Here is a 27,889-nt window from a genome sequence, read left to right as displayed (position 1 = left end):
AAATGAAGGAGCCTCAACTGCTTCACTGGGCAGGGAATTCCATAGATTCACTAAACCTTTGGGTGAAGAATTTGCTCCTGAGCTCAGTCCTAAATCTACTTTCCCTTATATTAAGGCTATGCCCCCTAGTTCTGTGTAGGATTAATGAAGGACCGCATAGAGTAACATCCACACAGTGGTGTAAGTGTACACATGGCCCACAGCAGAGGTCAGTCTAGTATTGGACAGAGCTGGGAACACAAGCACGCATGGAGACAGCTCCCAACTTAAACCCTTCACTGTATGCATGTACGTAGAAACCTAGAAAGTAGGAGCAGGAGGAGGCCATTTGGCCTTTTGAGCCTGTTCCATTATGCAATATGATCATTGCTGATCCTCTATCTCAATGCCATACTCCCATGTTCTCCCCATACCTCTTGATACTGTTAGAGACCAGGGAACTGGGCCAGGATTCTCCCCTACCCGGCGGGACGGAGTGGCGTGAACCACTCCGGCATCGGGCCTCCCCAAAGGTGCGGTATTGAGGGGCTCGGCCCGCACCGGAGTGGCTCCCGCTCCGCCGGCCGGCGCGAACAGCCTTTGGCGCCCCGCCAGCCGGGGCCGAAAGACCTTCGCCGGCCGGCGGAAGTCCAGGCATGTGCCGTGCGTCAGCGGCTGCTGACATCATACCGGCGCATGCGCAGAGGAGGGGGTCTCTTCCGCCCCCACCATGGTGAAGGCCATGGCGGGGTGGAAGAAAATGAGTGCCCCCACGGCACAGGCCCATCCGCCGATCGGTGGGCTCCGATCGCGGGCCAGGCCACCGTGGGGGCACCACCCGGGGTCAGATCGCCCTGTGCCCCCCCCCCCCCCAGGATCCCGGAACCCGCCCGCGCCGCCAATCCCGCCGGCACCAGAGGTGTTTTGATTCCCACCAGCGGGAAAGGCCTGTCAGCGGCGGGACTTCGGCCCATCGCGTGCCGGAGAATCGCCACAGGGGGCAAGCCGACCGGCGCGGCTCGATTTCCGCCCCCGCCGAATCTCGGGGGGTGCGGAGAATTTGGGACACGGCGGGGGCGGGATTGACGCCGGCCCCGGACGTTTCCGCCCGTTTCCTTCTTAAATATATCCAGTGACTTGACCTCCACAGTTTTCTGTGGTAGGAAATTCCACAAGTTCACCACTCTCTGAATGAAGAAATTTCTCCTCATCTTAGTCCTAAATGGCCTACCCTGTTCTTGTAGTTAATACATACATACAGTAACCTACTTAAGACCTACCAAATCATATCCAACACCCTATAAACACTTTCGGCGCGATTCTCCGCTGCCCACGACGGTTCGGAGAATAGCGGGAGGGCCTTCCTGACATTTTTCCCGCCCTCCCGCTATTCTCCCCCCCCCCCCCCCCACGGCCGCCCCACGACACGAATCGCTACTCACCGTTTTTTACGGTGAACAGCGATTCTCCCCAGACCGATGGGCCGAGTTCCCAGGCCTTTACGGCCGTTTTCACAAACGCAATCACACCTGCTCTCACCATTCGTGTAAATGCCCGCAAAGTGCCGTCCCGGACAACCATGGCACCGATTGGCACGGCCGTGCCAAGGGTGGCATGGGCCTGCGATCGGTGGGCACTGATCGCGGGCAGCGGGTCCGATACTCGCGCACTATTTGTTCCTCCGCTGTCCCGCAGGATGAGTCCGCGGGGCGGCTGAGGGGCATGACGGCCCGCGCATGCGCGGGTTTGACGCATCTGCGTGATGACATCATCCGCGCATGCGCGGGTTGGAGCCATCCAACCCGCGCATGCGCGGCTGACGTCATTGTGCGCGTCAGCCGCCGTGACGCTTGCCGCGCGGGCTTAGCGACGGTCGCTAAGCCGCGATGCCGTGCTTCACGGGGTCGCGCTGCTAGCCCCGCCCGGGGGGGAGGGAGAATCGGGTCCCGGGAGGGGGCGCGGAGGCTGCTGTGAAACACGGCCAGTTTCACGCAGCCTTTACGACTCGCCGCATTTGCGGAGAATCGCGCCCTTTGTGACCAGAGTGTCAGCGTTTGCCTCATTCAACCGTGGTTTCTGTGAATTCAAACCTAATTTCCCCATTCACCAAAAGTCTCACACCTTAGTCTTTCCTCTGTTATCGACCTTCACCAAGTCCGCTTGGCTGCAATACTGAAATAAAATAAGTTACCACAAAGCAAATATTTCAAACCAACTTTACCAATGAAATCATTCAAAATTCCATGCAGACATCAACCAATCATTGCTGTACATTCCCTTGGTGCATGTCATCCATGTGCCTTTGCTTGTTTTTGTGTTCCTGCACATGGTCACAGAATGCTGAGCAGAAGACTATTAACATTCTGTGGGAAACACTGCAGACGGCCTTTGAGCAGTTCCAGCCCGAGAAAGCCTGAGTTTAGACTGCACCATCTCGACATGGGTAACGGCAGTCTGCACTGGCTAGCTGACAGACAACAGCAAGGGCTCTGGGGTAGGGATCGATGTGGGAGGATAAATATTGTGTGAGAGTACAACAGGTTTGTAACTCGCCTGGTATGGCATTCAGAAATTCTGGTAAACTGTAGAGATGCTGAGTATCTGCTGCAATAATGGGATGAATGAGCATTTGTGGCAGTAAGCTGAGCTGTAGAACTTCAGGCTGAGCTCCTTCTGCAGCACTCAGGTGGTTTCTGCTTGTGCTGAATAAGAAGTTCAAATTTCAACCATCAGATGTGGCTTATGGTTGAGTCAACAAGTACAGGTAGTGTAATGGGAGTTGCCCACTAATTACGTGTTGGACCTAATGGGCTCCAAACGCTGTGAAAGTCCATGTGCAGGGATGGTACTGGGCTCTTCAATGCTCCTCGACAGTGAGCATTGCTTTCTAGCAGGTTTAGATGTGCAGGGAAAATAGGAAAAATTGCATTAGGTCAGTTTGTTCCCGTTTGCAGCTCATTTTTCCAGAGTTGTGTTGGTGGAGAGGCCGGAAATCACCGCAGTTCAGTCAGGAAAGCAATTTAAGTCATTAAGGAGGCAGTTAAGAGGGATTATCCTGGTGAAGTCCCTCTTTCCCAACAGCGGAGCAGTCACACACAGTATCTGCAGCCTGACAGGTTGGAGAAGGACAGCAGGAGGGATTTCCTCAGTGAAACTGATGAGCTGTGAAGGCTTTGATCAACTACACTGAAATGCTACAGAAATGGATAGGCTGAGAAGCTGCTTTTCAGAGCACTCTTGTCAGAGTGCTGTCACTGCTTAGCAGGTGTTTGCCAACTGTTTGGAAGGCTCTTTACCTGACCAATGCATCACACAAATTCCGCTTCACTTCCTCCCTGCCAGCCTTCAAGGCAGCACGGGAGCAGCTTTTACAGCTCAGCTATCCCCTTCTGTTGAGGCTGCAGGGCAGAGGGCTTTTCACTGGAAAATGTTTTAGCTGCAGCAACACCAGCAGCATCACCAGCTGCTTTCTCTACAGCCACAGGGCACAGAGAATGGCCATCAAGGTACAGGTGGAAGGAGGTGGGACCCACAACATAAGGTCTGCGTGCAGAGGACCATTTATCCCGACATGTGCGAACACCAATGCCCCAGAGGCTCAGCTTGTCATAGCAGGTCACTGCTCCATTCTCATGGTGCAGGAACACATTCTCAGTGACTGACAAGATGCTTAGCACTGTAGGCCCACCCTGCCCTATCCACCCTGCAATCACAAACCCAGGTCCCTGACTCTTGCCAACTTGTGCAATCTGCCTGCTTTGGCTGATGCACGTATCACAGTGGTTAGCACTGTTTCTTCACAGCGCCAGGGACCCAGGTTCGATTCCCGACTTAGGTCATTGTCTGTGGGGAGTTTGCATGTTCTCCCTGTGTCTGTGGATTTCCTCCAGGTGCTCCGGTTTCCTCTCACAAATCCCGAAAGACGTGCTTGTTAGGTGAATTGGACATTCTGAATTCTCCCTCTGTGTACCCGGACAGGCGCCAGAGTGTGGCGACTAGGGGCTTTTCACAGTAACTTCATTGCAGTGTTAATGTAAGCCTACTTGTGGAACTAAGAAAGATTATTATTATGAAACTGATTTTTGCCATTTGCCCTGAGGAGCGCTCACCTCACTGCAATGCCTCAGCTCCCTCTGCTGGATCTCCATGTAAGAGACCTTGAAGAGGAGAGGGTGGGTGGGGCAGGGGGTGGTGGAGTCAACCACCCCAGGTCTTCTCACCATTCCTGTGGTTTGTTGCAGCCTTAAAATTTCAAGGGGGGAATTTTACAAGCCTTCCCGCCAGCAGGTCATTCCGGTCTTACCTAATTCAGTTGACTTGTGAACGGCTTGCCACATTTTCCAGCCCCACCCCAACCACCACGGGATGTAAAAATGTTGGTGAACTCCTCTGAGACGTCCTGGACGGGATTATCCATCGGCCGACGCTGGAATCAGGAAACGTAATTGGGAGGAGAATCGGTTCTGATGCCGAAATCGGGGCGAGTGCCGATTTCACGCGAAATCGCAATTGTCCACGGCATCAATGCGTTCCAGAATGCACGTACAGTAAACGCCGTTGGCAGATCATTATCAGGCCTGACCCGGTATTCTCCAGGGTTTCACGATTCTCCATCTCTAATGAGCCAGATTCCCGATGGCGAGGTTCACTTGTGCTTTTAGAAATCGGCAAACAGGCACCGTGGCTGCTGAGGGAGAGAGGGGATACGGAAAGTATCCATCGCCATAGTTTTCTGAAAGTTGTGCCGCTGGCCGAGGGGCTTCTGCCAGCGGGAATAGCGGGGGATTGTCGGGAGGTGGGCTGTGGGGTCGGGGTGGACGGGCACAGAACACTATTATCGCAGCCTGCAAGGCAGTCATGCAACCAGGCAGCTGCGCATGCCACTGACTGCTCACTGTGAACTTAGGGCCACGGGTCAAATGGGTGTCCCCCCAGGCCACCCCCGCTAGGTACCCTCTGGCCCCAGCAGTTGTATGGGTGCGCTCCAGCGCAACCAGTGCCATCTTCTTGGCTAGGATGGTGTGTATGGGGAGTGAAGTGTATATGCATCTGCAACTTGTCGGCCTCCTGAGTAACAATCACGAATCGCGCACGGTTCTCATTGGAATCGACTGCATACTACGTGGTGCTGGTGCTAGCCTCTTAACAGTCATTGAATCGATCCAGGTGCTGCACCAGTTTTGCTGTTGTGGAAGTCCATGAATCCTGCCCCACCATCAACACTTAGTCTCAGGAACGGAGAACCCAGTTGCCTATGTTCCTCTGAAATCCTTCCTCTGACACATGGCTGTGCCCTAATTGGTCGCGAAGTCCTGAGCTGGGCTCTTAAATGATCTCCTCTGACACAGAGCAACTGGAATAGTTGCTACTCCAGAGATCGGGTTTGCAACCTGAAAATGGTGTCAGGGTTCGCAACCTTAATAATTACCAACCTCCAAAACCACCGAATCAGAACAATTCAGCTCTAAGTGTCAGCCACAAGAGTGAGCGATGATGTGTCTTTATCATCAGTCTCTTCTTCCTCTTCTACACATTGCTGCTGCAGGACAACCTGGCCAGATGGCATCTCCAGGATATCTGAAAGAAGGAATTTATAAGGATTACAGTGAGGATATGGAAATTGAGATGTGGTGGTAGGGGGAACCAAGAGATACCAGCTTCCACCATCTACAGTTTATGTTTCAGAAGAGGATGTGGGCTGAGGGGGAAGTTGGGGGTGAGAAGGTGAATTAGCTCTGAGCATCCTCAACTACTGTGCTCGTAGCCCTGCTGTTGGCCATGGCCTCAATCATGGCCACTTCAGTGATGGTGAGTAACATATTCTCCATCAGGGGGAGGAAATACAGCCATGCCTATTCCTGCCTGTTATATGCTGCTGCTCGCTGTTATGCACCATGTCATCCTGAAAGAGAGAGGGAGGTGTGTCAGTGAGTGTTGTACATTGTCTTTGGGTGGTGTGACTATTATGATTGAATACCTGGCAATTTATGCAAGTTGCGAGATTTGGATGTAATTTTAGTAACAGTTCAACTGTGTGAGAATGATGTAAAGCAATGACTGTGAGGTATGGTTCATAAAGTTTGTTGTCAAGTGAATGATGGGGATTGTGATAAGGTTGTGCACTGAGCAATGGTGTAATTGTAGGAATACAGGATTTAAGTGCATTCACTCAATTTGACCGCTTGTGTAAGGTCTTTAACTTCTTAAGACAATGCATCTAAGTCATTGAGGTTAGATTGGTCATGACATCTATCTGATCCCATTGCATTTGCAAAGTCTGTCTGGAGGGCCTATTGGTCCCCTGTGGATTGAGGACTCCTCTCCACCTGCCCACCGCCCACATTAAGTCCTCCAGTGCCGTACCAGAGAACCATTAATTGTGCTTTCTACCATAGTGTGCCATTGTTGCCTATTTCTCAGGGAAACTGACTGCTAGAATGACTTGCAGCACCTGATCACGCCAAAATGCACCCCCCCCCCCCCCCCCCTTTAAGGGGAGCAGGCTTTCTTTAAGTAGCGCATGTTAGCTTGAACTCATATTATCCCCTCATGAGTGCATGCAAGCACCCAGCAACATGCGTTGTGCCTATGTGTGCCTCAGAGGAAACAGGAAGAGGTTAATCATGAATCGTGCACTATTTTTTAGCCTTAATTGAATTTTATGGCGCAAACATTTTACCTGCTATAAAAAAGGCCAAAACCATGTTGAATTTTATATGCTCAGAACCACTAATAAGGTCACAGTATCGAAGCACTTTAAACAAACTTTTAAATACCTGGGGTTTCCTTCCATTTCAATGATGTGTATGTATACTTCAGAGGAAAATTTGACATGAATCTATTGTCAGTGACATAGATTCATATCCCATCAGCAATGTGTCTCTATCTTTTTATCCTGGCACCCTAACATACCCTCTGCTGCATTTAGCATAGATAGCATGTATCAGTTAAAATCACAAAACACTGTTCCACACAAGAAGAACATCTAGGCTATAAATATATATCAAGTAATTAATGTCAAATATGTGGCAACAAGGTTAAACAGTAATCCAGTTTTGGGGTTCTCATCAAACTTTGCTCCTGCAGTTTTATGACATTATCAGAAGTGCTTCATTGAATTACTGCCTTGTAATTCTTGACCAGGTTTTTAGTCATCTATTATCCCATTTCATTCTTTACAGCATGTAATACACTTGATAAATGCATCTATGAAACACTGGTACCTCTGGGATCAAGGGTTTACATGAGGTGAGAATTGACTAATGCTTCCTGCACTAAGAATTACTGTTTCCCCAGCCATGACATAACTTCATTGTCCTCAATACCTTACTATGATGAAGGTTTCCCTCTTCCAGAATCATTGCAGATTTTTTCAAAAAAATCCTAAAACGCCCTGAAATCATGGGGTCCAGCTCTCCCACTGGCAATGTGGCAGAACAGGAACTCCTGGCTGCCTACAATGGAGGATGTGCAGCCCCATCTTAAATCATGGGATCGGGGAGCTTATGCACTGTTAGGAGCCTTGAAATTACTAAGGACAGTTTATGCCTGTGGAAGGCCCCTGCCATGAAGAAGTGTCAGGGAACTGAAGCCTACCTTTACAGCCCCAAAGTGGAGAATGGAAAGCCAGAGACTCTTAAAGATTCAAAGGGAAAATATATTTTGCAAAATAGTTTGGCCACAAGAATGTGGGAACTGTGACCACAGAAGCGGTTCAGCCTCTTTTGTTGTTGATTTACGCTTTTGCTCTGTTGTGTGGATCTTTGGGAGACCCAGAAAGGATAAAGCCAGCAAACAATTTTTAAAATCAATTTAGAGTACCCAATTTGTTTTTCCAAATTTGGGGCAATTTAGCGTGGCCAATCCAGCTGCCCTGCACATCTTTGTGTTATGTGGGTGAGACCCATGCACACACGGGAGAATGTGCAAACTCTACACGGACAATGACTCAGGGCCGAGATCGAACCCCGGTCCTCGGCGCCGTGAGTGCCAACCACTGCACCACATGCCACCCACCCAGCAAACATGGCACCTGTTGTGCCTCAAAAGGGTGTGTTGGGCGCAATTTCGAGAAAAGCCCAGAAATGCCTCAACACTTTTGGGAGACAATAGAGAAAGAGGACTTGCCTGTAATCCCCAGCCAGAAATTTTGTTCACAAGCAGCAAGGGCTGAAATCCAGCAGATCCAAATCACGCAACCCCCCCAACTAAATTCTCTACCCCACAGATAATCTGACTCTTATCCCTCTTTTTCATGCCAAAATGTTCAGTATGAACCCACAGTTTCTGAGGTTAAAGAAACTGAGCAAAAGGTGATTTGATTACATGATCCCAAAGCCCTGGGCTTCTTGGGATTCTTATTCTGCCGTGTACATGTAGAAAGGGAGCCTTGACATGGCAGAATTTTCATGTGCCATTAATAGTAACGTCTCATCGGTTCCTATGAGTACATCTAACTGTTTTACATAGTTCCATTCATGACAACTTAGATGGATTAATAATACGAAAATGGAAAGTAAATAGAAAACTTGTTTGCACCACTCAGCCATACGTATCAGTTGATGCGTTGTGTAACATTAAGAGTTGTCTTAACTCTAAAACACAAAAGGTTAGGGGCAGGATTCTCCATTCAGTGACGCCAGACTCACGAAACTCGATTGGATAGTGAATCGCGCGTCGGCTGAAAATAGAGGCCGTGCCGGGTGCACAACAGAATGCCATGCTCCAATGCCTCGACAGTGGCGCGAACGCGTCCAGGCAGGCAAGGGCATGCACATTGTATAGTAAAGGCCGTTAACATATCATTAATGAGCCTGATCTGGCAATCTTAGGCCTCCTGCGATGCATCGCCTCTGCCAGGCAGAATTACCAATGGGGAAGTTCACTTGTGGTATTGAAAATTGGGAACCGTGTGCTATGGTTGCTGAGGGAGAGAGAGGGGGTACAAAAAGTGTCCAACATCGCTATAGTTTGCTGACAGTTGTGCTGCTGGCTGGGGGAGTCTGCCGGGGGCGAGGGGAGGGGCGGTGTAGCGGGGAGTGGCCAGGAGGTGGACCGTAGGATCGCAGTGGCTGGGTATGGACCACCATTGATGCAACCTGCAAGGCATCCACCCGGCTGTGCCATATCCATGGTAGCATTTTGCCTTTATGTCAAATAGTTGTCGGTTCAATAATGTGAGCACATAATCTAGGCTGACACTTCAGTCTAATACATGGGGAGCGCTGTACTGTTTTACAGCCAGGTGCCTTTCCTGTCTCAAACCCTCCTTTTTCCAGGCCCAGGCTGGCACTGATACATTGTTGTCTTGCCTGCACCAGTAACTGGTAAGTATGTCTTTTTGAGAGACTAGTCTTGTTAGAGAATGCAGAAACTTGGGCAACATCAAGATGTGAAGAACAACAACCAGATGCGATGGAGAGATGAATGTGTGAGGTAACAAGAAAGGACAAGAATCAGGAACCAGCACATCAGGGATAGGTAAAGATTGTGGGAGCGCCAATGAAATTAGCTGAGAAGAGATTGAAATGGTGCAGTCACCTGTTACAGAGAGACAGGATATGTGGTGAGGTGAATGATGGCGATGGAACTGCCAGAAAGAAGGAGAAGAGGAAGGTCTAAAGCCAGATGGAAAGATGTGGTTGTGAGCGACTTCCAACACCGCAGGTTTGGAAGAGGAATGGCTGACTGACAGGAGGAATGGAAAAGGGCAATCAACCAGCATTGTGGCAACCTTAAGTAAAATGGGAAAAACAGAAAAAAGAAATTCTCCAGCAAACCTGGCGGGATTTGAACTTTTATTTCTAGATAATTTGCCCAGTCTTTTGGATTACTAGTCCAATCCAATCCATTATCGCTATACTACTGTACTATAGACACCAATTACAAAGCTACCACTTGAAAATATATTAAACTCTTGGTTATTTTAGACAATTCAATCAGCTGTTCACACATCGTTATAGTTCAAGTACAGTAATATCCATCTATTATTGAATATTTTCATCATTCATACATGTATGTGTACATACATATATAATGTATATATTTGTTGTTTTTCTGTAACTTGGATCATTCACCATCTTAAACATTCACTCCCTCCACCATCAATGTACACTGACAGCAGTCAGTACGATCTACAAGCTGCACTGCAGCAACTCACCAAGGATCCTTCAGCTGGAGCTTCCAAATCTGCGATCGCTACAACCTTAAAGAGTAAACATAACAGGCACATGGGAACATCACCATCTGCAAGTTCCCCTCCAAGTCGCACAGCATATTGACTTGGAGTTGCATCACTGTCCTGTTCTGTTCACATCCTATGAATGAAGAAAAACTATTTTGGGCCCCATATATATAATGTAGTCTTTTTGCATTTTTAGAACATCATAAAATCTAACTTTAAGTTCTTTCCTTTTTGGAGAATAGTGGAGTCACAAGTTACTAAGAGGGGAGATTTCTGAGTACCAACGAGGGAGGCTGTGAACCTAGTGACTCCAACCCAGACGATGAGGCTCGTTTATCACTCACGGATAATCGGCATCTGTGCTTGAACAGGTGCTTTTCATCAAGTACCAGATATACTTACGTTGTTAAAAGGAGAACTTAAATGAAACCATGTCAAGGGTCTGTAAGTAAAGGAACTCAGCTGCTTCAATGAAAGAGCCTGCAAGGTCACTTGTACAACCTAGTTATCAGGAGAGAACAATGTATAAATTGTTTGAAAAATTTTAGACATCCTGCTGCAAATTTCGATCAAATTGCATTATTGTGTCCGTTCTTTAAATGTGGCGTTCTTCCCTTTCTTCCTCTAACCCTGCACCTGCTGCTGTTCCCTGGCAGATTAGTGAGCAGGAGACCCCTGCGCTTTCTAACTAAATATTTCCAAATTCATGTCACAAAGAACCTGGCATAAATCACTCCCAGATTTTTACTTTGCTTCCAGTGGCGAAGCATCTGGCCTCTGCTCAGCATCACCACTTGGCAAATTAAATAAGACTTTCAAACAAATTTATTGTGAACAGAAGTGCACAGGAGAGGCTATTTTCAACCACAACACTGCAGCAAAACCCTGCTGATATTTTCGTTATTTTGATAAGTTAGTACAGATTAATGTTGAGGAGCAAAATTCTCCATTTGGGAGACTAGGCACGATCTAACTAAAGAAGAATATGACCTCGCTATCTTCCAGCACTTTGTTTTTCTTAGTGCTCCGGCGAGCAAAACTCCTCCGTGCAGGAAGAGATCAGCACACCATTTTTAAATGGTGTCCCAATCTCTCAAGCCCCCAACTCACCTATTAGAGGGTCATTGAGCCCCCTCACCGCACCCCACCTCACATGGACAGGGCACCCCCAGTCCCGGCGCCGGCAAAAAATGTGTCTGGCATTGCCACCTGGGTACGCTGACACAGGCACCTGGCTGGCAGTGCCAAGGATCCCAGGTGACACCAGCAGTGCCATGGTGCCACCCTGCCCAGAGGCCGACCAGCCAGGAGCCTCCAATCGCCTGGGAGACCTCCCAGGCACCGCTCCATTTGGTCCCCATTAGTGAGGACCAGTACTGAACGGTGCCCAGCTAAGGTCTCCTCAACGAGGCCAGTCGATGCCTGGGTCCCGCTCTGGGTCTGGGTCCCGCTCATTGCAGAGTAATGGCCATTAGGAATACCAGGCGAGGGCTCTCTGTTCCGGCAGGATGCGGCCAGACGCCGGGACTGAATAGTGTGCAGTTTGCATTCCTGTTGGGGGTGCTCTTTCTGGAGCAATTCAGGACCTGCTAATGGGCCAGCACTCTGTGGCCGGAAATTCCAAGTAATTCCCGGCCCAGCGAACATCTAACCACTGGGGCCGGAGTTAGCGCCAAAGAATCTGGCAGCTGGAGCTGTTTTAATTACCACACACACACTGCAGCTACCAAAATGGCTCAGAGAAGACCAGCCCCACAAGGTCGGGAGTCCGAGGTGGACCTACAGTTCCATGCCAGTGAGGAGTGGAGGGGACACCTTCTCTAGCGTGGGCCACAGACTCAAGCCTGCCCTCCAGAACACTACCTGGGAAGTAGTGACAGAGGCAGTCAGCACTTCCAGCCTCAGCAGCAGGAGACAGCTGGTGATCCGGAGGGGTGGAGTCACTGATGAGTCCTGTGCCGTGAGAGAGGCAGAGAACTAGAGAGGGTTCAATAGGACACGGTGCAGGTATCCTCTGGTTGGGGTGAACTCTGCTGATCCCATGTTTTTCTGCAATGATCATAGATCATAGAATTTACAGTGCAGAAGGAGGCCATTCGGCCCATTGAGTCTGCACCGGCTCTTGGAAAGAGCACCCTCCCCAAGGTTAACACCTCCACCCTATCCCCATAACCCAGTAACCCCACCCAACACTAAGGGCAATTTTGGACACGAAGGGCAATTTATCATGGCCAATCCACCTAACCTGCACATCTTTGGACTGTGGGAGGAAACCGGAGCACCCGGAGGAAACCCACACACACACGGGGAGGATGTGCAGACTCGACACAGACAGTGACCCAAGCCGGAATCGAACCTGGGACCTTGGAGCTGTGAAGCGATTGTGCTATCCACAATGCTACTGTGCTGCCCATGCTCAAGGGGCAGCACTTTTGAAGAATACCAAAACCTGGTGGGTTCCTGATTGAGCTTGGCCCTGATACAGCTGGGGTAGGAGGGCACCTAGAGGAACGGCCCTCTTTCAGATGACCAGAGACCTTATGAGCATTTAAAGGATTCAGACAGCACTCAGCAGTGTGAGCAACCAGGAACCTGTAAGTAACACCAAAGGGGTACATTTAAAAGCCAGACTGCAGCAATGGTGGTCTGAGCCAGGCCATAACAATCCCAAGAGAAACACCCCAAGTCCACATACTTGGCAACAAGTCACTACCTGCTACTGCCCCCAGCCTGGGCACCAATCCCCCAGTAACCCCATTTTCGAAGAGTTTTCAGTGCTTTTTTAGCCTCCTGCTCCCCCTCTGCAGCCATGTCACCCAGTCCAAGTTTGTACATACTTATGGTAATTCACACCCACGAGACCTCCGCCTGAGAGGAGTGGAGCATCGTGGAATGACGGAGCATACTGTGTCCAACCCACTAATCACATTTAAATGCATGTAAATGCCGGTTTTCCATGCCGCTATCAGCGCAAACCTCATTATCGCCACCAGCGAGGGACATGGTGCCCAAATCGGCGCCGGGCGGGTACTTCGATTTTGGCCAGGCACCTGCGGTTTGCAGTTGCAGCATCTTTCATTACCTCAGGAGGTGCCAATCCACTTTACACCCAATGAAGTACTTTTGAATTTACTATTCAAATGTAAGAAACATGCTAGCACACATCAAAGTCCCACAAACAATAACATTGGTTGAGTTATATATATTGTATGGACAATGGGAAGGTGTCTGTCTTCTTTGAATGGTGCAGTTGCATTTTTACACTTTATTTCAACAGTTTGTTCCAAAGAATGCATCTCTGACAGTGGAGCAATCCTTTTGCACTGCACTAAATGTCAGTATGGGTTTTTTACTCAAATCTCTTGAGTTGGATCAAAATAATAGCCGACAAACATCGGGCTGATGGTGGCCACCACCGGGCCACAAATATGTTCATAATTTGATGTCCTCTGTTTTTTGAAGATGTTGCTAGTGATTTACCTATCGGACCCCGAGCTTTTGATCATCGAACCTGATATCGCCTCTGGCTAAGTGTTAAGTTTTGGCGGCTAACCTTCTTGAAAAGTGCTTGAAAAGTGTTGCTACATTATATAGTGTTACTATATAAATGCAAGTTGTTGTACGAACTGTGAAATTCATAAATCGTCTCATTCCTTATTTAATACGTACGGCTCTGCAAATCTGAGAACGCTTTACCACTGTGGAATTGACCCTTTGCTTATTTTGTTCCAGATTATGCTCCATTCCCTGCAGATTGGGTGCTGTTTGGCAAGATCAGCCATCAGCAAGCCATATCTCAACCCACTCAGGGCCAGAAAATATGGTGGTCTCTGCCTTTGGCAGCAGAGTCTGTGCTTGTTCTGCCAGCAGAGCCACCAGCTCTTCTCAGTAGCTCTCAGTCGCCCTGAAGAATAGCCCTGCCAAGCCAAGCTCACTTCACAAAACTGCAGGCAGTGTCAAACTTTCCATGAAGTAACGTAAAGAAAGTACTTTACCAGAGATAGTGAAGATAGGGAATCTTGGGATATTTATGGCAATGCTACATTTACTGAATAGCGGAAGTCTTCTCCATCGGCTACTTAATATATGTTTATCTCGTCATTACTGTTTTTAGAACCTTGCTGTGTGCAAAATGATTGCTGCATTTCCCTGCACTCCAGCAGTAACTACGCTTTGGAAGTACCGCATTGATTGTAAAGCCCTTTGGAATGTTGCAATGTGATGAAAGGTGCAATATAAATGCAAATCAATTTGTATTAAAAGGGTAGGTCATAATAACAACAAGGTATAATGCTGCATTAGCCCCCAACAATTCCAGTAGTTCAGACTGCCAGCTGTGGCTCAATTGGTAACAATCTTAGTTGTAAGGTCCCAGGTTCAAGTCCCATTCCAGGGTTTCACCACAAAATCAAGATTCAGTGCAGGCGGTATTCTGAAACCAGGGCCCTACCTGCCTTTTTGGGTGGACGTAAAGAATTCCATGACATAATTTTTTAATAAAAACAGGGGAGTTGTCCTGCCAATATTGATCCCCGCAATCCAGTTCACAAAAATCACATTTCTGTTTGTTAGGGTTTTCTGTATGCGAATTGGCTGTCGCATTCCCTACATTATAGTAAACATATTTCATTAGCTGTAAAACATCTGGAGATGGGCGAGAAAAATGCAAGTTTGCTTTTTCTGAAAAGCTCCTTCGAGTTAAAAAGAGAAAAATTACTAATGACTTAAATCGTACTGCTACAATGACCCTTATGAGAAAATCCTGGGCCTGGATTCTCCGCCACCCACCTCCGGTAATGGGGTCGCGATGCGGCGGAGAATCCAAAAAAATCGGGATCGGTGACTAGCATTGGCGGGCGCAGACCAAACGCAATGCTCCGACCTCCTCGCTGGCGGCAGGATCGGGGTTCACACCCGCGTGCCAATGGGAGGATGTAAATTAATACAAACAGGTCTTAATGACCCATTTGCATCCACTTAGCGGGTCAGGCATTCTATTCTCTGGCTCTCCGTGATTGTCCGTTCCCCTGGGCCAGGAATCACGTGGGCTTGAACCACAACATGTCTCACCAAGCGTGAGCCTGATGTGGTTGTCTTCGTGGTGGGCCAAAGGGCTAACTCGCTTAGGGATTTGCCCCAAAAGTCCATCCGAAGGCTAACCTCCCCCCTCTCATTGCAAAACCTGCCGATCCTTCCTCTAACAGAGCCCCCCAAAGATGGGAGATCAGCCCAAGAGGCCCCCAAATCGGAGACCCATCCAAGTTACCCCTTTAATAGGGAAACCCCCTAGGGACCCCTTAATAGGGAGACTCCCTCTAGGGACCCTATAACTAAAGGAACCTCCAACAGATACCCCCTAATTAAAGGACCCCCCCCTCCCCACAGGGACCCCCTAACTACAGGTACGTAACGTATGTCATGCCCATTAAGTATATCATATTCCAAACTTTATGGATATGAACTTCAGTCAACATGGAACTTGTAACATAATCAAAATGCTGCTGAGCACCAGGTGACCTTTTTTGATTTCTGGACAGATGAAGGATGAACTCATGTCTAAACATGCTCCCAGAAAGTTCTTAAAATGTAAAAGCCCATGGATGGAATGTCCACCCTTGAATGCAAAGTCACTTGTAAGTTCACACTGTTAATTGGGTATTAGCCCAAAACACAAGTCCAGACTTCCAAGTTCAAAGCTTAGCAAAGGACTAAACAAAAATTAGTTCATCTTAAGTAGGTATGAATAACCCATCTATTTTCTCATTGTATAGCAATAGCTCTTGACTTGCAAATCATTCTGGGTAGGCAATAGAAGTGTTGATCATATGATCAAATTTTACTCTTTTTAAAAATAAATTTAGAGTACCCAATTTATTTTTTCCAATTAAGTGGCAATTTAACATGGCCAATCCATCTAACCTGCACATCTTTGGGGTGAGGGGACGAAACCCACGCAACACGGGGAGAATGTGCAAACTCCACAGGGACAGTGTCCCAGAGCTGGGATCGAACTTGGGACCTCGGTGCTGTGAGGCAGCAGGGCTAACCACTGTGCCACCGTGCTGCCCATCAACTTTTACCCTTAAGAACCAGAGGGATATCAGGCCAGAAACTACCAGAACAGGAGCGAGCGTTTCTCCAACCAGAGGAAACCAGTTAACCCAGAAAATGTAAAGAGGATAAATTTGTTTTCACCTGCAAAGATTCACCTCTACAGAAATTCTACCATAACTTTGGAAATCCAGAAACTTCCAACTTCCATTCATCTCTAATGAACCACGAGAGTGAACTTACCCAGAAAGCACCATGTACACCTTAAAGGATTCATTCTGAACTACAATTTGCTTCTGACATTGTTATTGGTCCAGCTACATGCTTCTTCCTCTAGAATCCAATTTTACTTGTATGTTTGTCTGTGCATAAAGAAATGAGTATTTACATTCTGGGGTGTTGTGTGAATAAACATTATTTTCTTATGTAAACTTATCCAAAAGTCTGTTTCATGTCAATTACTAAAAGTCCTAACTCAGCAATGGTAAAAGACACTCTCTAAACACATAGTATTGCGGACGTCCAAGAGGTGAGGAGAAATGGGAGAGGTTATCCGTCCATCTCTTTCTCCGTCCATAATGCCTGGTCAAAGAAAAATATAACAAAATGCTCCAACTTTCACACACCCACAAAGTCAAGGGGCGGGGTTCTCTCAGCCTATGCTGGGTCGGAGAATAGCTGGGCCGGGCGCAAATCGCGCGAGGCCGCCCCAACGTCTGTCCGCTGGTTCTTCAGTGAGCAGAGAATTGGCGCAGCGCCGGCGGCCTCCCCCCGGCAATACACCATCCGGGATGGGCCGAGCGCCACAAAAAAAGAATCCGTGTCCCGCCGGTGCCGTCCACGTGTGGTCTTACCCTGCGGGACCTCGGCGTGTATCCTTTCGGTGGCAGCCTGGTGGTAGGGGAGGGGGGGTCCGACCCCGAGGGGGGTTGGGGGCCTCCACTGTGGCCTGGCCAGCGATTGGGGCCTACTGATCGGCGGGCCGGCCTCGCGGGCTGTGGGCCTGTTTTCTCCGCTCGGGCCCCTGTAGCCCTACGCTATGTTGCGTCGGGGCCGGCGCGGAGAAGGAAACCTGCGTACAGTCGCGCCGGTCGCAGTGCGCATGCGCAGACACGCAGCGCCCATTTGACGCTGGCATCGGCAGGTGGAGCGGCGTGTGGCGCTCGGTGACGTGCTGGCCTCGTGTAGGGCTCAAAATCGCTGCTCCTGGGGGCCTGTTGACGTCGTCGTAAAACGCGACGGCGTTTACGAAGGCGTCAACATTTAGCCTCAGGGTCAGAGAATCCCGCCCAAGGTCCATACACACACACGTAGATTGCAGAGTGGGTGTGGGGGGAGAGCAGATAAAGCAATGCATAGTCTGGTAAAGTTAAGGTATACCCTCTTGAAGGTTGATTCCTTGCCTCAGTGGTCTTTCTTGGTTCAATGTCACAATGTCCACATGTCAATAATTTTGGAATGTGAAGGTAAAGTGATTTAAATGTGCAGCCATCTTTGACAGTGGTTTCAGGTCATTCAAATTTGACTTTAGTCTTTTTAAAAATTCACTTCGTGGTTTCCAGCCTTTAAATCCATAAGGTATTTTTTATATGAAGCATGTTACACTAATATCAACAAATAATGAAAATCTGGTCTCCAATGTGTTTCAGAACGTGTTTATCTCAGCGTTTTAATTGCAGAAAGACTATTGTAAAGTAATTTAAATCTGGGAATTACTCTCAAACATCCACTCATTTTGTGATATTTCTAATGCATTTTAATAACTGTATTTTATAACATGGCATTTAAATTGACCTTTATTCAGCCAAGGTACACATTGAGCACGAGGTTTTTGTTGAGTGTAGATGCGACATGTAACTATTGAGAAAATGTCACTTTGTTATTTAATATTGTTTACAATCGAGTTATTTTAGACTTTCATAAAATTTACAGTGCAGAAGGAGCCCTTTGGCCCATCAAGTCTGCACCGGCTCTTGGAAAGAGCAAGAGCACTCTACCCATGCCCACACCTCCACCCTACCCCCATTACCCAGTAACCCTACCCAACACTAAGGGCAATTTTGGACACTAAGTACAATTTAGCATGGCCTATTCACCTAACCCGCACATCTTTGGACTGTGGGAGGAAACCGGCGCACCCGGCGGAAACCCACGCACACGCGGGAAGAACGTGCAGACTCCGCACAGACAGTGACCCTAGCCGGGAATCGAACCTGGGACCCTGGAGCTGTGAAGCAATTGTGCTAACCACAATGCTACCGTGCTGCCATTTGAGATCTGACTGCTTAAGGTGACACTTGTTCCAATGCTGCAAACCTCTGATTTTGGTTACCCAGGCAGCTGATTAAACTGCTTTAGTTTGAATATTTCACTGACTAAAACGTTTGTTTTTCTAAGGCGTAATAGGTTTTGCTTGTTTTTTCTGCAGAGAAGGAGGACTGTGTCAACTGTACAGATGAATGCCGTGTGTTAGGTCATTCCGACAAGTGTTGGATGCCTCAGTTCCCTGTCTCGAACCAAGCTGAATGTTCGGATTATCGCCGGAATCTTTTTGTACCAGCAGTAGAGGCCACAGTTGAATCTGAGACTCAAGAAAGCACGACTCCTGCTGGGAAAAAAACTTTCTGTACTTTTGGGAAGGACAAACGAGAGCACACCATTCTCGTTGCAAATGTAAAACCCTATTTAAAAGCTAAGCGTGCTCTAAGTCCTCTCTTGCAAGAGGTTTCATCAGCTGCAAGCAGTCCAGACAAGACTTCAGTTGCAGGCAGTAACAGCTCAAGTAAACGACCTCTGGTTGCATTTGAGGTGAAGCAGAAAATGGCTGACACATCAACAGAGTCAACTGCCCAATATTTGACATCTGATACCCACTACCCATCACCTGATAAACAACGTGACAGCCACTTTATTACACCTGAAGCAGTGGCAACGGTCTTTGCAGATGTACACTCCAGAGTTGGCCGGGAGTTCAATGAGGTGGACACCGTCCTGGACCACTACGAACCTTCTAGCCGGGAGCTAGGCCGGGAAGGTGTGGACGCTGAGCAGGTAGTTCGAGAAATCGACAAGCTATTGCAAGATTGTCGAGGAAATGACCCTTCAACTGTGAGAAAGTGAACACTGTATAATTAGTGACAGTTGACTACCTTTCTTCTAAAGGATGACTCACTCAAAAGCCTCAAGGCAGCATTTTATTTTTCAGGTGGTAAAGCACCAATGGCAGAATACCAGGAAAGATGATATTGGTTGATGTCTGTGAGTTAGAATTCAAAGTGCCCTTGTGCGCACTTCTCATTGGTTTTTGTTGTGTCTAAGAAAACAGAAAATACTTGTTTCCACCAGAATAGTTACGAAAAATGTCTATGTTTCATTCACTGAATTGAATTGACAATCTCAATATATGCCCTTCCTTGGAATGAAAAAGTGGAAAATGCAGGTGCTGTCAAGCTGACCAGTGAATACAGCTCTGCATACAAAAATACATTGTTTAACAGAAACAATGAGAGGCAGAATTGATAAGAAGCAGGTATCAGCTTTCCAGTAAACATTGTAAATCTTTAAATTCAGAGTGTACAGTTATTGTCAGCTGATGTAGGTGTCCTTATGAACTAGGCTTATCTGCAGTGAACATTGCATCATTGATTGCCACCTCATGGGATATTTCATTCTGGATCATTATGCAATGATGCACATCTAGATATTTTGTATAAACCCACTTTAAAATATTTCTGTAAAATGTGTTGTTTAAACAAAAAACATTTGCCCCATGCTCTCAGACCTAATACAAAACAAGTACAAAATGGTTATTCTGGTTATTCTCTAAGCTGTACTACCAAAGAGTGACATTTTAGTGTCCAGTTGTTTAAATTCCTCCTCTGCATTTTAGTCATCAAAATGTTGTCACCATATTATTGTCCAATGGTATAATATATTGTGTCCCAGATGAAGAAATACTGTTCCATATTTGTAGATGGACACTAAAATGACTCGTTATGGGGAATACCGATTAAGTACTAGCAAAGCAAAACATATTGATGTGCAAATGTAAGAATCACGGAGTGTTTACACTGAATCTAGCTTTTTAATTGATTTATTGCAATATCAGTGCATATGAGCCAAACTTGTTAATTGTACTAAGAGCTATATTGTGTATTTTATTAAATTAATATATAGTTGTGTTGCAAAATATTTGGGCTTATATTGTATTTGGCAAATGTTGCCTTAGTAGCTGTCGAACTCTATGAGTTTAATTTCACTATTTTCCCCTTTTCCCCTTTGAAATGTGGGAAGCAGTGTACACAAGCAGATTCTGTTTAACAAACCAGTAATGTATGCTTCAAAGTAACCCTTCAAGTATATCAACCATTCAAAGTATGGTGACTGAATTAGAAATGTGTATTTGTCAGTAATATCTTGGAATTGTCTCCATATTTTGAAACGTTTCTATATTGTTGAGTTTTTTTTGTGTGCGCTGCATTTATGTAGAATCAACTGATGTCAGGTGAACTCAACTTGATAGCTAAAACAGAACCACATCCTGGCTTAATAATTTAGTCACTTCATTGCTTCTTCATTATTTAGTCACGTTACTGTCCATTTACTGTGAAATGTTTTCCATTAAGTCCCTATCAACTTAATAAAAACATGACCTCAACATTTTAATTAACAACAAAATAAAAAAAAGTAATGCTGAATAGCAATGAGGTAATTGCACAGACTTATTAAGCTGTACTTTCAGGCTATTTATTTTCTAATTTGAGTAGAAGTCACCAAGGTCAACAGCTAGTCTTGATAGCCAACATAATATACACCCACTCATTATTGCCTAATTACATTATTTGGCATCAAGCATCATTAATCAGAGCAGTATTCAGGAGAGATTTTTGCTATCAAGGTTTGTTGACGTGAAATGTAATTGAATGAAGCCTGATTGAGGTCCTGACTTCCCCAGCCCCCCTTGGTCCTTGGGTAGATGCTCTGCATTTATCATTCCCTGTCACCCCATAGGGCTCAGAGCTACACTGGGCAACTGGTGAGAACAGCATATGTTGTATGGAATAACTCAACTGCTATTGTTAAATGGCTGTGTTTTAATGTGATCTATCTGGAAAATGAGGACAAAGAATTAAAGCAATTACTAACATCAGTGATACATGTTTTTGCATTCATTAAACCCCCAGAGGTATTCTGCATTGTATGTATCACAGGACGCCTGCCTGTGATTACTGATGTGTAGCTCCAATGAGTAATGCAAGGTACTGTAACGGTCAAAATCATTTATCTGGTTGCCAACAAATTGCATTCCTGTTTAGCAGGTCGGACAAAAATACATCCTTATTGCAAGAGTGCCTCGGGTGAAGAAAACTGATGTCACAGTGACTCCAAACAAACCTGTTGGATTTTTGGTGTTGTAAGACTTCTTTCTGTGTCCACCCCAGTCCAACGCCAGCATCTCCACATCATTAGATATTAAAAGAGTGCCACTGTCCTGATGACAACTATCAGTTTAAAAACCTTTTCGAAAATATTGTTAGGGAGGGGGGGGGTCAATTTAAGCTGCCTGATTTTCCCACTCTTCACCCATCTGTAAGCAGAAAGGTATTTTTCTTATTCTGATTTGCCCCTTTATAATTGGTGGGTATTTTCCCCAAACCTTAAATTTGCAATGTCCCAATTATCTAGTAATAACTTACACAGCAAACTCAAGCTAAGGGAAAGGGTTGTTTTATTTTCACAACACATGAGTGGGGTTTTGCAACATCCACGCTTTTTATACTCACAATAAATGGGAGATCAGGGAAAAAGAGGAGGGTTCAGGGCACGACCAGAATGAAATACATGTAGGGGTTTTACATGTGTCCAGAATCAGACATCAACTGGAATGTTTCTTTCAAGGGGGAGGTTGACTGATTGTAGGGTGATCAGTCATTCCAGAGCGAGACTTCCTCGATGGGAGAAGGCAGATAGAGTGAGTTGACCTGGTTCTAAGGTTCCAGCAGATTGCAGGTTTGATGAAGGCCAGAGTTCTTTCTGTTGCCACCAGCTTGATGGCAGACAGCACAGGCTGTTTCCTGGAGTTAGGGAGTCACACACCAGGGTTGTCCATTCCGGTGTATGCTCCCACTAGCGGAGAAACGGGATTGGTCTCCGCTCGCACTTGGAGGGGTCACCCAGTTGCAGGTCTCACTTCTTAACCATGGAAATTTGTGCATGGTGATGTGCTTGCCAGATTCCATCAGAATTCCGGTATCGGATCGTCATTTTGAGCAGGTGCCCCAATCACAAAGTCTGGCGGCAGGCCACCCTCCTCCCCTACAACACAAATCCTGATTCGCCCCCCCTGCTGACAAGGAGGGGTATCCTACCCCCTCCCACCATGGGAAAAACGGGTCACCCCCACCACACCATGCTCACATGAAGGTGACCGATCCCCTGCCCCCAATCAGGCACCACCTCACCACATCTAAGGAGCTAAGTGTTTTCTGCTGTGAAAAAGAGGAAGTGAAACCACTCAGCCCCTTTGATGTGGTGAGTAGTCAATCATAGCAAGCGTATTTATTAACATTGTGGTTTACATCAAAGTGGGTACTGAAGATGCATTCAAGCGTGAAGAGAAAAATTATACAATCCCCCAAGCAGCTGTGTTTGAATCACTAAACTCAATCACAGACGAGTGCAAGTATTGGAGCCTTTTCAAGGTTGTGGACTTTGAAGAAAGCCTCCGACACTTGTAACAGCTACGGAGCGGACGTTAGCAAATGGAAAGTGTTCCATCATTGATTCTTCATTGAACTGCCTGGACTATTCTTCAGCTGTCAGGCTGAGGAGGCTAGGGATTCTCCCATGCCGCGCCGTATTGGAAAATCGCTGATCGTGACATTTTTTCCCACGGTGCCGGTCCGACGTGGGCAGGCGATTCTCCGAGGAGCGGAGACTCGGCGCCATTTGCGCCGGCGTGTTTGGCGCAGCGGCGGTCGCAGGCCGCTGATTCTCTGGCCTTGATGGGCCAAGCGGAAACGGCAGAGTCGCGCCGGCGTCGTTGGCACCTGCTCGCAGCCAGCAGGAACTCTGCGTGTAGGGTCAGGGGCGCGGCTGTTGGGCAGGGAAAAGCGCTCCTTCACCCGGGGTGGCCTCCGATGGGGTCTGGCCAGCGATCGGGGCCCACCAATCGACGGCCGGCCTCTCTAGCTCTGTCCCTATTTTATTACGCGGCTGACCCCTGAACCCCCATGCCATGTTGCCTTGGGGCCAGCACGTTGAGGAAGTCCCCCGCGCATTCGCGGGTTGGCGCAGCCCCACTGCGCGTGCGCGGGTTGGTGGGGCACCCAGTTGGCGCCAGGAAGGGAGGCTGGAGCGGCATGAACCGCTCCAGCGCCGTGCTGGCCCCCTGTGGGGGTCATAGCTCAAATGCTCCATCCCAGGCAATATCCTGGTGAATCTCCTCTGCACCCTCTGTAACCTCCCCACTCTTGTACTTTGTGCCACGATTGATAAAGGCAAGTATATGCCTTCGTAACTACCCTATTAACCTGTCTGCCGCCTTCAGGAATCTGTGGTAAGTACCCCAAGATCCCTCGGTTCCTCTGAGCTTCCTATGTCTTGCCATTCATAAAGTGCTTCCTTGTCTTGATATTCCTTCCAAAGTGCGCCACCTCACACTTTTCAGGGTTAAAATCCATCTGCCACAGCTCACCTATCTGACCAACCTGCCCATATCTTGCTGCAACCTAAAACCTACTTCCTTACTATTTATGTCATCTGCAAATTAATCATCCCCCCCACATTCACATCTGCATTGGTTATATATAGCACCAACAATAAAGTGCTTAGCACTGATCCCTGTGTACGTCCAATCACATAAATAGCCTTCTACCACCACCCACTGTATCCTGACACAAAGCCAGTTTTGGATCCAACTTGCCAAGTTACCTTGGATGCCCCATGCTTTTACTTTCTTCATCAGTTTCCCATGTGGGACCTAGTCAAAGGCTTTGCTGAAATCCATGTAAACTATATCAATTGCACTACTCTCAGGTATACATCCGGGGTGGGATTCTGTGACCCTGAGGCTAAGTGTTGACGCCGTTAGAAACGCCGTCGCGGATCACGGCCTCAGGATCAGCAATTCTGGCCCCTATAGGTTCACGCCACTCCAGTTGCTGACCCCGGCGTGAACTGGGCAGTGGCTTCCTTCAATGCGCCGGCCCCGACGCAACATGGCGCAGGACTATAGAGGCTGGCGCACAAGAAAGGAGGCCAGCCCGCCGATCGGTGAGCCCTGGTCGCAGGCCAGGCCACATCGGAGGCCCCCCTCTGGGTTGGACCCCCCCCGACCCTTCCTTGCCGAGTTCCCGCTGGCTGACAGCAGGTGTGGATGGAACCGGATTAACTGTCCTCCAATCCTCTGCCAGAGAGTATTTACAAATTTGGGTCAGGGCCCCTGTAATTCCTCCCACAGCATCCTGGAATACAATTCATCCAGATCTGGGGATTTGTCAACTTTTAAGCCTCACTCCCGATGTCAAACTGTTCAAGAGCTTCACAGTCCCTCTCACCGGATTCTGTACCAACATCCTCCTCCCGAGTGAAGATAGATGTGAAGTACTCGCTTAACACCTTACCAATGTTCTCTGGCTCCACACACAGATTGGCCCCTATAATGGGTCCTACTCTTCCCCTTGTTATCCTCTTCCCCTTGATATACTTATAGAATAGCTTGGGATTCTCCTTAATCTTACCCGCCAGTGCTTTTTCATGCCCCCTCTTTACTCTCCTAATTGTTTTCTTAAATTCTCTCTGCAATTTCTATACTCCATTAAGGCTTCTGCTGATTTGCTCCCATTATGCCTGCTAAAAGCCTCTTTTTTCTTTCCTATCCAGCTCTGAATATTCCTGGACATCCAGCATCTCTGGGCTTGTTGCTCCTACATTTCACCCTGAAGAGAACATGTTCGGACCACGTCCCTATTTCCATTTTGAACCCCCCTTCCACTGCTCTGCTAAAGTTTTCCCACAAGAAGCTGTTCCCAGTCTACTTTTGCCAAATTCTGCCTTATTCAAATAAAATCTGCCTTCCCCCAAACCAAAACCATTTTTGCAGACCATCCTTTTCCTTTTCCATGACAAACGTAAATCGTACTTCATTATGATCACTGTCACTGAAATGCTCCCCCATTGCCACCTCGAACACCTGTCCGCCTTCATTCTCTAGAATTAGATCTCGCACTTCACCATCTCTTGTTGGCCTTTCTACATAGTGACACAAAAAGCTCTCCTGAATAAATGTCAAGAAATCCGCTACCTCACGTTGGAGATCAAACAGTCTGAATTCCTTTTGTTCTTGGAGACAGTGGTTTCAGGTTAACTAAATGAAATACTCTTGTCAAAACCATTGCGTTATAGAACAGTTAATACGTGGGTCATTAACACCATTATAGGAGATTAGGAAATGCGAAAGATTGCCTTTATTGAAATTTGCTTGGAGCAGACCCATCATCCATGGGGCAATGTTAATTTGAAACTGCTGGAAGGCATCATGTGGCCAGACAGAGATATCTTGGCTGGGATTCTCTGATCAGTGTTCGCCCCACCACCACTGCCCACGACAATGGAAAATTTGGCACTCAGCCAAAACTCCGCCCAATGCAGCGACCAGAGAATCCAGCCAGCATGAACGGATGGAGAATTCCAGCCCTTGTCTGTTCTCAACAATTGTCCATTTTGACGAGCACAAAATAATTGACTTTGAATTTTTCAATTGGCTGACTGTATCTGGGAACTTTCTGTGTCCCTATTTAAAGCCGGAGAAGTTTCCACTAACTATGCTTCAGGCAAGTCTTTGACCTTTTCCTCTCTGGGCTTAATACCCTGTTCTAAAATTGGGTGCTTGGCTACGTGGAGCATCTCCCTCACTATTTCTTCCCCTGCTTGTGGACTTATCTGATCCATATTCAGATTGGGGATTGTTGGAGAAACTACTTTGAACTCTCGGGACCTTCTCTGGACCCAATTAAATGTTTCTGGTCTTGCTACCTTTGAGCAGCTCTCGCCCGAGGTCTGTGGGGGCTGTTCTACCCTTTTGGGCTTCTTAATCGTTGTCACCATTCTTCCCTTCTGCAGATTTCTACTGCTTGGTCTTGGCTTCTTTCAATTTGTCTGGCAGAATTGCAGCCTTTTGAAATTCAGGTAGCTTTTCTGAAGCCATCTTATTTCTGTTGGGTTCTTTCGCTCCCTGCAGCGTCTCAGGACTTTTCCCAGCCCTCTGCCACAAGTCAGTATTCTGCTAAAATTGAATAGATTGCCCAGCCTCTCTGAACTGTGCTGACTTCTCGGGGTACAGTGCTTGGGGGCTCACCAAGGCATTGCTCCAGCAATTTAGTTATTTCCCTCTTTTTTGGAATTCCCTCCCTGCTTCTTGAGATTTCACGCTCACCTCCAGCATCTTTTGCTGGTGATCCTGTTCCCTCTCCTGGTCCTCTTTCTGGAGCCTCCACCTTTCCAGTTCTCCCATCTATGTGGCCATGGTTGCTATCTTGATCACAGGTCTCCCAATCATGCTCGGTTCGGATTCTTCTCCCTGTTCTGGATAGGAACTGAGGTCTAACTTCTCCAAAAATATTTGGGGTACCTCAGGCTTTGGGGCCTTGGGAAGAAATTTGATGAGTAATTTCTTGGCTAAAATCTTAAGACACAATTCAACCACCGCATCACGCCCATCGTGGATCTGGGAGCACTGATATATAGCAGGAAAGACCAAAATCGATATTTGCACCGGGCGCAAACTAGTTTGCCATTCACCAGTCCCTCTGGTTCTGGTTCTGGATCTCGCCCAAAGATGGCAAGGATAACATGCACCCTCAGTTGCTTTTATTTCAATCTCATTATCAAGATTGAAGTCAAATGCAATGGCCTCACTAGAATTATTCAACTCGCCAGCTCGAAAATTACACAGGGGTCATTTAGTACTTTTAAAAAATGGCAAGATGACTTCTGAGGGGAAATGAGGTGAGTAGCCAATTCCATTTTCCTGCATTCAGCTTAAGGGCACCGGAGCTACTGTCCCAGTGCTCGAGGAGGAGGGGCATGGTAGGGTGGATAAAGTGGTCCAGGTCAGGAGTTCTGCTTGGGCCGGTGGAGGGAGGTGTGAGGCGTTTGTGACTGTGAGACCTTCAAGCCATCTTTTAAATATTGTAAAGACCCATCACGGACAATCACAGCCAAGGGATGGTGGACCGTCACCTCTGTGGTGCAGGCAAACCGCACTGTTGTTTACTGCTCTCTCCTCGATCAACCCCGTGATCCCCAAGATTTGTTCCTCATAGGGAGTGAGGACTGAAATCACTGCGACTCTGCCCCCTGTGTTGGCCCTTTGCCGCTTATCATGGGCTAGTTTATCCTGCGGGGACAAAGAGAGAACATTGTGAGCCACACAATGGGTCATGAGGGTCTACAGCAGGTGGCATATGTGGGCACCACACCTGGACATGGAGAGGTTTCGCTGGTGGGTGCCAGTTTGTTCTGAGGAACAAGCACGAGGATCAGATGTGGAGAGGGTGAACGTTGTCAGCCAGTGATCTGTGAGGGGTGGGCACAGTTTGGGAATTTGAGGGGCGGCAGGCGGAACTGATGCCAGGAGGGAGGTGGTAACTTACTCTTGCAGCTCAGTGGAGGTGG

At 47.5% G+C, this 27,889-nt stretch overlaps 1 protein-coding gene across 3 annotated transcripts in view; it reads left to right on the top strand.

Annotated features, from left to right (window-relative positions):
• Window positions 1–27,889, top strand: part of pcdh17 (protocadherin 17) — a 188,039-nt gene that overhangs the window by 147,462 nt on the left and 12,688 nt on the right. For 2 of the 3 annotated variants that reach the window (XM_038817901.1, XM_038817900.1), the window contains exon 4: window positions 18,642–21,362. The exons of the other annotated variant lie outside the window; for it this stretch is intronic. In XM_038817901.1, coding sequence (XP_038673829.1) covers window positions 18,642–19,333 — 692 coding nt within the window. In that variant the 3' untranslated portion in view covers window positions 19,334–21,362. Of the gene's footprint in view, window positions 1–18,641; window positions 21,363–27,889 lie in introns of those variants that run through there. 3 annotated transcript variants of the gene reach the window in all.

This window comes from Scyliorhinus canicula, chromosome 14 (genome assembly GCF_902713615.1).
Source record: "Scyliorhinus canicula chromosome 14, sScyCan1.1, whole genome shotgun sequence".
Lineage (NCBI taxonomy): Eukaryota > Metazoa > Chordata > Chondrichthyes > Carcharhiniformes > Scyliorhinidae > Scyliorhinus > Scyliorhinus canicula.
This window is presented reverse-complemented; position numbering and strand designations above follow the sequence as displayed.